Source organism: Cucurbita moschata, unplaced genomic scaffold, assembly GCF_002738365.1.
Source record: "Cucurbita moschata cultivar Rifu unplaced genomic scaffold, Cmos_1.0 Cmo_Scf00010, whole genome shotgun sequence".
Taxonomy (NCBI): Eukaryota; Viridiplantae; Streptophyta; class Magnoliopsida; order Cucurbitales; family Cucurbitaceae; genus Cucurbita; species Cucurbita moschata.
Window position 1 is genome coordinate 3,060,060 of NW_019268526.1, and position 10,644 is coordinate 3,070,703.

General features: G+C 36.8%; 2 protein-coding genes and 2 non-coding genes across 5 annotated transcripts in view; all 4 read right to left on the reverse strand.

The window, feature by feature from the left end:
* LOC111448224 (AP-2 complex subunit alpha-1-like) overlaps window positions 1-7,360 on the reverse strand; it is an 18,623-nt gene extending 11,263 nt beyond the window's left edge. Inside the window, exons 1-6 of the mRNA XM_023087697.1 lie at window positions 7,229-7,360; window positions 2,055-2,186; window positions 1,332-1,457; window positions 653-715; window positions 476-573; window positions 172-379 (exon numbers count right to left, since the gene is read on the reverse strand). Coding sequence (XP_022943465.1) covers window positions 172-379; window positions 476-573; window positions 653-715; window positions 1,332-1,457; window positions 2,055-2,186; window positions 7,229-7,360 — 759 coding nt within the window. The remainder of the gene's footprint in view (window positions 1-171; window positions 380-475; window positions 574-652; window positions 716-1,331; window positions 1,458-2,054; window positions 2,187-7,228) is intronic.
* A 1,674-nt stretch (window positions 7,361-9,034) lies between these two features.
* LOC111449150 lies at window positions 9,035-9,195 on the reverse strand. Its single transcript, XR_002711547.1, has one exon. It is a non-coding gene; the product is annotated as a U1 spliceosomal RNA (small nuclear RNA).
* A 195-nt stretch (window positions 9,196-9,390) lies between these two features.
* On the reverse strand, window positions 9,391-9,472 carry TRNAS-GCU. The gene has a single exon. It is a non-coding gene; the product is annotated as a tRNA-Ser (tRNA).
* Window positions 9,473-10,478: 1,006 nt separating this feature from the next.
* The window catches only part of LOC111448918 (UDP-D-apiose/UDP-D-xylose synthase 2-like), a 3,848-nt gene continuing 3,682 nt past the window's right edge, over window positions 10,479-10,644 (reverse strand). Inside the window, exon 10 of one of the 2 annotated variants that reach the window (XR_002711502.1) lies at window positions 10,479-10,621. The gene's annotated coding sequence lies outside the window, so the exon portion shown is untranslated. The remainder of the gene's footprint in view (window positions 10,622-10,644) is intronic. The other variant, XM_023088701.1, reaches the window with a different exon arrangement.

Consider the following 10,644-nt stretch of genomic DNA (forward strand, 5'->3'; position numbering starts at 1 on the left):
TTTTTTTTTTTTTTTTTTTTTTTTTAGTATTGCAAGGAAAGGGCTGTTTTCGTAGCAAGAAATCAACACCAGTTAACAGCGTGTCATTTGCTCACATACATAAGCATCGTAAGAACCTTTTCCAATATAGCATCCATCACATCAAAAATTCAGTAGCACAACACTACAAACCTGAAGCCAGGGAGATGGGATACCATAATATGTGTATTCTTGTGGAATATCCTGGTTCCTAGCGAGGCGCTCCAGAATTTTAACACACTTTGGAAGACAACTCCAGTAGGAGTCGTGATCATTTGATACAAGAGCAACAAGAAGGCTCATGGAAGATGTTAAAACACCTAGATCACGCTCGTCTAAAAGTTGCGCCATCCGATCCGCCCTGAATAATGTTTAAACTATACTTGATTAGAGAGAAAAGGATGGAAAACGACAAGGGAAAACATAATAGTAAAAGGGAATTTAAAATGAAGCATACCAGCCATCTATATTAACAACATCGGGATTTTTTCTATACAAACGCAGTAGACATAATGCTGCTTTTTTCCTCACGAGTGGTCTACAGCTGCTTGAAATCTAGAAAAAGAAAATCTCTTTCATATCATTTTTATCTTCTAACATCAGTTAAAAACTAAAATTTTCTCTAATTACTTACAAGTAACTTTTGAACATCTGGTGCTAATGACTCGGCAAATTCTCGTCCCCCAATATTTCCAACCTAGAGATGGATAAATAAAATTAACATCAAAGTCAGTAGTTATTAAATTGTTATCTTGCACAAGAAGTCCAAAAAAAGGCCCTTTTTATTGCCCTTTTGATCCTTGAGTGTACATGGTGACTTGTGATTCGAGGTAGCGAAAATTGGGTCGTTACACTAAATCTCCAACTCGTTGAATGGAAAACCAAGTGGCAGGTAGAACAGAACTTTCTTTAAATCCCTTTTGTGAAGAATCTCTTACCGCAAAAATTTATTATAAAGAAATGAGATGGATATTTTTCATGTGTTCTAAAGTGATCTCATAAATTCTTTAAGCAGCTAAAACATGTAATAATAAGAATGTTTCACAAAAAAAAAAAAAAGGACGTGATAAGAATGTTTCAACAAAAAAACGACTATGATAATAACATTTATACAGAGATGATAATCCTTGAAGAAGTAATTGAAACTGATAGAGGGGTTTCTGAAGCTGGAAATTTTTCTACTGATAGACCAACGCATCTGATATATATATATTAAAAAGGTTCTACATGAAGCAAAAGAAGACAACTAAAATTTCGCAGTGAAAGAAATATAACTGGGAATTAAATTAATTGAAGACTTCCCATGTTCATACCATAGTCAGCGCAAGACATTGAAATGTTTCGTTGCGACCAATAATGTCATTGCGCACAGTATTTATCGCTAACCTCAAGAAATCGTGGTTCTCATTAAGCAAACACGATGTGACGATATAGCCAACCTGCAATTATTTTATCACACTTGAATCAATTTAAAAGTACAGTGAATTTTTAATCAATATTTATATATATATATATATATATGTAGATATGAAGTAATAATAATAACAAACTAAAAAACTTTATCTAAGAGCTTAATTAAGTATTCATAAAAAAAATGAGAATCTATTGGAGGAACTCTCTGATTCATGTAAAGTACTAGTAGAACAAACTGATTCTGAACTTGACTCTTAATGTTAAAAAAAAATTCATCCTTTAGATGCACTATTCCGCACATAAAATTTCTTTTCAAAAAAATCTCTTGGCCTCTTTACATTTACAAGCTCAAAACTGAGAATGGCCCTATGACCATACACCTGTTCATTCAGAAACTTGTGAGTTGTCTATACCCACCAGGTGACCAAGCGGTTCTGAAACAAGGATATCTTTTTTAAATATAAGAAACTTTTTAGAACAAAGAAAAACACAGGATACGTTTCGAGTGATGAAAGAAATACTGCATATTCAGATTCTAGCTGTATGTATTCAAAGTTTATTCAATAGTGGAGAATGAGGATAATAGCAACTAAGAAGACAAGATACAAGGCGCAGAAACTTGCCTGCTTTTCAGGGTACTTTGGTGCAGATATAAGAGATACAGCTTCCATATGACCAAAATCCACATCATACCCAAGCATATAAATGTAAAGTACTTTCCAGACGTACTTTTTCTTTTCGTACGGTGTCAGACTCTGTTATATGCCATTGTTAACAAATAACAGTACCATTAGTAACATAAGTAAATATTTACAAAATGTATCCAACCAGTAGACAAAAAACTAAACCATAAATGGAAACAAAAGGGAAATGTGAAAAGTTTCCCATCATTCAAGGTGTTGGCATTTCACTGAAACAATAAGAATAATCATATAATACTCATATCCGTCCCTTTGGGTACATCCAATAAAATCGGAACACATATAATACTTATATCTGGACACAAGCACAAACTTGAGTGAGACAAGCCATGCTTGCTATAATGTTATCTTTATTTAAAAAATAAGGTGCTTAACCCTCCGAGGTCATACTAACATACTGTGCATTGGCTGTTAAGGCTTCATAAACCTTCATCAACGGTTTTCTAATTTGTTTTGGGCAAAGGTACTTGTTTCCACTGTTGAACATATTACTTCAAATATCCATAGTATCAAATGACTATGTTGCATTCATGGAGGTATCATAGACCAAAGAACTGACGGCAATAGCCTTAAAACAGCCAAAAGAGTTTTAAAATAAAAATATATTTAAATAAATTTACAAATGACAAGAGACTCTAATACTCTCCAAATTGGCACAAACCAAAGCAATGTCATAAATACAAAATTCCTTATGCAAAGCACTCCAAGTGGAATAAATTGCACCCCTTTTCTTCTCCTAGGAAGACTTTCCTTCCTTATCAGGTTACCCACTTTTTAATTCCACCCCTTCTTTTTTTCAGTAGTTGCCACACACGCATAAAAGTTACAACATGTCCTTAATCCCTCTAGGAGTGGCAAGTTCAATGTAGACGTGTGCAGCAATCTCCCCCAAACATTTCGTGCTTAAAGGGGACCAGAAGGGTAATCCACCAATTATTCATCCCATGCATCATATAACAACTTGGAAAGATACAAAAGTTAGGATTCTTTGACAATATTTTATGCACCTTGAACTCACCAATTCGGGGAGTGGCATTACATGAATGCTCAAATTTTGTGTTAGAGCATTGACACCTTAAACTCCCGTCAAATATCGTAACACTACAACATTTTATAAAAGACAATTTCATTGATAATTGAAATTTACAAAAGGGATGTAATATCCATGGTGTTTACAAAAGACCTTCTCAATTTGCAATGAGGGAGGTATAACTATAGGAAGTAAAAATATTAGACAGTTTACACCAACATATAGCTTGGTAAACAACATTGTCGAAAATTTTTGTCCAAGTTCGTGTCTTTTCTGCGAATATTCTCTAATTTCTTTCTTTCCATAGATTCAAAAAGAAAGCCATGATGAGGTTTTTCCATAGTAGGACTTTTGCATTCTTGAAAGGATGGTACATTAAGGTCATGTCCAATAAATCCTTGACCTCCCTAGGAAATGTGAGATGTCATCCGAATATATTAAGAATCGTTGTCCAAAAATTCTGAGCAATATGTGCATTGCATAAATAAGTGACTTTGTGGTTCGTTTTCTTTCTTGCATGATGGACACCAATTTGGAGATAGAGTGATGTAAGGCATTCCTTCTTTAAGATTTTCACTTGTGCTAATGGCTTTATGCGCTATTTCCCAAAGGAAGAACTTCACCTTTTTAGGATGATATCCTTTCCATATTGTCTTTGCTAGCGTGGGATTTATTGCTTTTACTTTTTCCCCCATGTTCATCATCAAGGATTTTGAAGAGAAGACCCCATCAGCGCTAGGGAGCCAAGAAAATGAGTCTGTTTCGTTTGACACTACCACAGGGGCAAGGTCAAGGCTTAATTCAGCCCATTTTGTTGCTTAATTATCCTTTAAATTTCCACCAAGCTTCAGGTCCCAGAATTTGTTGACAACATTCCACGTTTCTTTGATCGTGGCTTTTGTGCTATGAGAAAGCCTGTACAAAAGTAGATACCTCAAGGCTAGTGTGGTGTTTTTAATCCATGGGTTGGTCCAAAATGATGTGCTTCCTCCATCACTCACCCTATGGCAAGTTCGGTTGGTGATGAGGTTTTGATGTTTCTTTATGTATTACCAAGGCCCTTTTGTAGAAGATGGAAGGGCTCGATTTTTGTTTGATGTAGGAGTATATTTGGTCTTTAAGATTTCTCCACAAGGCCTTTTCTTCATGATGATATCTCCATATCCATTTGGCGAGGAGGGCTTTGTTCTTCTTCTTTATTGAGAAAAGACTCCGGCCTCCCTTTTCTGTTGGAAGGTTTATGATATTCCATCAAACAAGGTGTGAGCCATTTTTCCACAAGTAGTTTTTTAATAATCTTTCTATAACCGCAAACACTTTTTGTGACATTTCAAATAGAGACACGTAGTAAGTGGAGACGTTGGATAATGTGGAGGGTGAGTCTTCCACCTTTTGAAGTATAACATGATGACCATGTTGACAACATTCTTTCTATTTTTTCAATAATAATCTTCCAAAAGGAAAAAGATTTGTGGTTTCCTTTTAGAGGTAGTTCTAGGTACATTTTCGGCCATTCTCACTTTTTACAACCATATATACTAGCAAATTCTTCAATAATTTTTGTGCTAATATTGATGTCCATGATCTTTGTTTTTTGGAGATTGATATTTTGTCCAGAGAATCATTCGACAATTTTTACCATCTCAATCATGTTTTTTTATGGAAGAGGCATCTGCCAAGTCAAAAAATTGTGTCGTCCGCGAACGGAAGGTGGTTGATGCTTAAGCATTCATTACCAAACTGAAAACCTTTTACCTGCCCTTCATATTCTGCTTTTGTCAGTAGGCAACTAAGTCAGTCCATTACTATGATGAAAAGAAAAAGGGACAGTGGATCTCCTTGTCAGAGACCCCGTGTGGCATAAATCTTCCTTCTCGGTCTTCTATTGATGATGATGGAGAAGTTTGTGGATGAGACGTGTCCTTTTATCCACCTTCGCCATTTTGAGCCAAAACCTTTTGCCACAAGAATGTTTTCGATGAAAGTCCAATCAATCTTGTCGAAGGCCTTTTCCATGTCAAGTTTGATGACTACACCTTTTTGTTTCTTTCTTCCCATTCATTTTTTAGTTTGATTGCCATGAGGGATGCAGCAAGAATTTGTAGCCTTTTTTTATGAGAAAGTCAAATCTTTCATTAACGAAAAATGAAAGAATACAAAGGCCATACAAAAAGAAAGGCCATACAAGACCAATAAGATAATTACAAAAGGCCTTAGAGACTGAGCCCAAATGGAGATATAGAACATAACAAGGTATCCTCTTTAGGTCTCTTAATCCCTAAAAATTCTTTTGTTCCTCTCAACTCAAAGGCCCCACAAATAAGCCCAATAAGATAATTACAAAATTCCTTGGAGACTCAATCCCAAAGGGAGACCTGAAACCTAATAAGAGGGTCCTCTTTAGGACTCTCAACCCCTGAACTTTTTGTTTGTTTTTTTTTTTTTTTTCCTTTTAACTCAAAGACCCTACAACTTGCACAACCGCAGCAATTCATAAGAAATACCCCTTATCACAAAAAGGACAAGTGAAGCAAGAGTTCCTCAATCAAAGAACTATACCCTCTAGGTCGAGTTAAATGAAAATCAAATGCCTAAAAGAAATAGCTTCAAACTGAGAAAGTGTAGTCATAGCTCCAAAAAATGTGGTGCAATCCTCAGCCGCATGCTTGTAGAGGATACAACATTGTGACACTAACAGACCCATCGACTTCCTCGCAACACAATCCAAGGTATTAACTCTCCCATGAAGGAAACAAAAAAAATTTAACCATCTTGGGAATTTTATCCATCAATAGTGAGGAAAAGAAGGAAAAGTAGGCAGAAAGGGGTTCATCGAGCAACTAAAAAAAGGAACTACAAGATAACCCATCGGCATCAGCAAAAGTGGGACCCCAAAAATGATAATCCCTTTACTAAGACTAACCAAAAACTCCCCAATCAAATATAAGAGGGCCACTGTATCTATTGTTTTACTATCGGACAAAGGACAACATAAACCAAGAGAAAGACAGGATGCGTTCCCTGAAGATGGAAGGATGGCCACCAAATGGTTCCTCTGGGAAGAAAGGAAGCATAATCGAGGAAACCAAAAGGCAGAGGCTCTATCTCCTAACCACCTATCCTCTCAAAAAATAGGTATGCATCTTATTCCCCACTGAACACTGAACAACAAAAGAGAAAGAGGAAACTCTGCCTAAAATAACTTTCCACGGATGTGCCTTCTAAAACCCTACTCAAGATCCACGCAAAAATTCATTGCTTCATTTACAAAGCTTACACACACAGATTTCCCATGATGTTCCAATAGCAGTTACTGGATTGTAACCATTTACCATCATGTGAATCCAAGTAGCATTGCACGTTCAACAAACCTTCCAATTTAAGAAGTTAAACAACAAGCAATGAATCAAGAAGGACCATCTTCCAAAGCTAAGTACTCTACGGCTCGTCCCAAAGCCACTCAAATAAAATCAGTCACTTTCGATGTATACAATATCATCAGCCAAGTGCAGAGACCTCGCACAAAGACTGATGACTCGAGTCCTTGCTTGATTCTTTCTAAACTGTTATCTTTTTTCAAGTAAATGGTCGACGACTCGTCATTTAAGACTTCTTTAGTAATTTATAACAGAGTATGTAGTCTACATAATGAACACTCTTTATGGAATGGCAAATGTATCCATAGACAGTCTATTAACTCACTGCTTGCAACCAAAATATTATTTCATCATTCGCTGAGCAAACTATCGTAGTTCACTCGAGGTAAAAATATTATCAAAATAATTTCCTAAAATACCACGATGCATGCTAAATGAACCGGAAGGAAAAAACAAAAATCGGAAACTCTATGAATATAGTTTTCCTTCCAGCTCATAATCACGTCATGTATTTGGTACCTACATTTCCTCTTGAAACAATTTATAACGCAAAACCACGCAGACAATTAGGTAATGGCATGATTTCCACAGCTCTTTTGAACAAAAGCAACCACTAGCAAAACATGGAATAGAAAGCCAGAATTACAATGATATATCATGTTATGATGCAAGTAAAGGCCAACCCTAACCTTCTCGTTCTTAAACCTGGTGCGGACATTTCCAAGCTCCTTGTCGACTCGGAGCCTCTCCTGCTCTTTATTCTGACAATTACGAATGTCACTGATGAAAACGGAGAGGCCTCTCATACCGGACAATGCCATCTCCGCTCAGATCCAGCGGGAAAGACACGGTCTCTTCAGTTCCCTACCTAGATCCCCGCGCTCCACCAGCGGATCTGATGGAACCAAGCGGCACAGCTACTCGAAAGAAGACGGAACTCCAATTCAGACTTCGGATAACAACCGAGCAACAATTCAAATATCCGTAGCTTGATCCAGAACAAACAGCGATGAATGTAGAGATGAAAAAGAAGATCGAGATATTGATGGAGTGAGGGAAATTGGCAAAGCGGTCGACGGAAAGTGGCGGGCAGCAAAGACGACTTTTATTTTACCTCCATCAAAGCCTGAAATTTCAACCAGAAATGATCCCCCTCATCAAATTCTTTGTTCTATTTTCTTTTCTTTTCTTTTCTAACGCACTCGCTGGAGTTTTGTTTAATCCGTATTTACAGTTTAAACTAAAAAAAATTAAAGTCGCTTTTCTCAATTATTAAATACTTTTTTTCTTTTTTTGGTTATATTTCATCACCTTAATTAAATTTTGTCTGTACATTTTAATTTAAGGACTATTGCTGTATATTGTTAACTTTTTGTCTTAATGTACCTAAAAATTAAATTACAATTTTAATACTTAAATATTATAAATTTTAATTTTGTGATTCAATTAATTTAGACAATTTTTATCGACTTCAATATTAAAAATTAATTTTTAACCCATATGTTATTAAACTTAAAAAAAACTTACCACTTATCTATTTATTTTAATAACGACTTTAAAATTTTTAATTTTTAATTCTTCAACCAAAATCTAGAGTTAAAATTACTAACTATGGCATCATTAAATTTTTCATAAATTAATGAATTTAAACTTTATGTGAAATTTTCAATATACAAATTTATTAAAATTTAGATTTAATATCCATAATATATATATATCTATATTATCAAATTTAAATGTGGGTAGTTCTAGTGTGTTTCATTCCTCTCTCCGACCCCGACCATCAATCAATTTGACAATAACTAAAAAATGACTATTAATCCATGCTCCTCTCACTAAAGTATATCAATTTATTACTCGCGTCTTAGTCGGGTAAAATATGACAATTCGAATAAAAAATCTATTTAAAAAGGTTTGAAGGAAATTAAATCAACGTATGTTGTACACTTATTGTAGTTCAATTGGTCCCATGTCAAGGTAGAAGAGTTCGAGCCTTGTCAGTCTCGATGGATCCAAATTCAATAAAAAAAAAAAAACGTCAATTCATCTAACTTAATTTTATGCCAAACCGAGACGAGAGAATGGAATTACATGAGTGAGCGGGTTCCAATCTTGACGGAAACGGAAGAAGACGGCCGCGCCACCTGCATTAATGGGCGGGCGGGCGGGCGGTGGATTCCTGAACTCTGTCTCAATGAGACGGCGATTCAAACATACAATGATTGGTGGTCAAAACTAATGATTGCAGTGGAGACCACATCCTGCAGAATGGGGCCTGCGTCGCCGCTGAGTTATGATTTATGAGGATGGTGGTGATAGATGCCCATTGCTCAAGCCACCCGGGAGCCAAACTAAGGGGATTTTTCTCTTTAAAATTAAGGCTAATTTATGCGGCATTTAAATTTTTATTGAACCCCGCTCCATCTTGCTCAATTTACAAACCGGGAAGGGGCGAACAATTTGGGCCGAGAAGAAGGTTTGAAATTCAAAATTGGGCAGGGGCCGCGCGAACGCAGGCCCCCACTGCCACAAATTATGACGTAGGCTCTGCCTCGTGGGCAGACCTTAGGCGGGCACCCCTCCGAAGTGCAATGGAGGTCACCAACCTAGGACATGGGCCTGCATGATCGCCCATTGACCCCGTCCAGGTAAGTATGTTTACCCGTCCCCACTTCCTTCTCTTTTATAATCCCACTGCTACGCTTTCCTTCCGCTCACTTTCGATGTGGGACTCGAAAATAGATGAATTCAGAACAAGGCCATCTAAAGTTGGTTTCATCCCGAGCTGGGAGAGGTAACAGACAGTAATGGCAGCGTTTTGTTGGAAGAAAAAAAAAAGGAAAAATACAATCGTCGCCTGAGAGATTCGAACTCTCGCGGGGAAACCCCATGTACTTAGCAGGCACACGCCTTAACCACTCGGCCAAAGCGACCTCGGTTGTGAAATTGCAACAACTTTTAATATTTCATCTTATGTGAAAACTTTTCAATTTTGACTTTTATCCCTAGCAACTTCAAAAACAATTTCGCTTCCCCTTCCTTTCAACAGAAATACTTTAAAATCCTTTTCTAACGTTTTCAAACTATGAGAACGTTAAACCAAACGATATGGTTGTGACCCGAAAATAAAAGTTGAGACCCAAACTTTACCATATTATTCTGCCAACTTCACCGCTAGCAAATATTGTCCAAATTTTTCGAGCTTCCCCTCAAGGTCATATAAAGGGTGTTTCGTTCCTCTGTTCAGTCGATGTAAGATCTCACAATCTATCATCTTCAGAGCCTACATCCTCAACTCCCTCGGTAGCAAATATTGTCCGAATTTTTCGAGCTTCCCCTCAAGATCATATAAAAAGTATTTCGTTCCCCTCTTTAGTCGATGTGAGATCTCACAATCTATTCTCTTCAGAGCCCATGTCCTCAACTCCACCGCTAGCAAATATTATCCGAACTTCTCGAGCTTCCCCTCAAGGTCATATAAAGAGTGTTTCGTTCCCCTCTTCAGTCGATATGAGATCTCACAATCTATCCTCTTCAGAGCCCACGTCCTCAACTCCACTGCTAGCAAATATTGTCCAAACTTTTCGAGCTTCCCCTCAAGGTCATATAAAGAGTGTTTCGTTCCCCTCTTTGGTCGATGTGAGATCTCACAATCTATCATCTTCAGAGCCCACATCCTCAACCCTACTGCTAGCAAACATTGTCTAAACTTTTCGAGCTTCCCCTCGAGGTCATATAAAGAGTGATTCGTTCCCCTTTTCATTCAATGTGAGATTTCATAATCTATCCTCTTCAAAGCCCACGTTCTATTTGACACTACTCATGTTCATCAAAAAATAAAAAACTGGTTCAAGCTTTTTTATCCTTTTTTCTTTTTTGGGTGTAATCTAGTCTTATTTTTGTGTATTAAGGTAGAAACATATTTAGTAAAGTGGATGGGCAAAGACAGAAAAGTAGTAGATTATTTTGTATTATCCTCCCTCAACTTGTAGTCCAAGCTTGAAATTCGATGATTATACATATAATATCGAGTCCTCCACATATCCCTATCCATAACCAAACTAACACATTTCAGAATCAAGGAAAAAAAAAAAAAAAAAAAAAA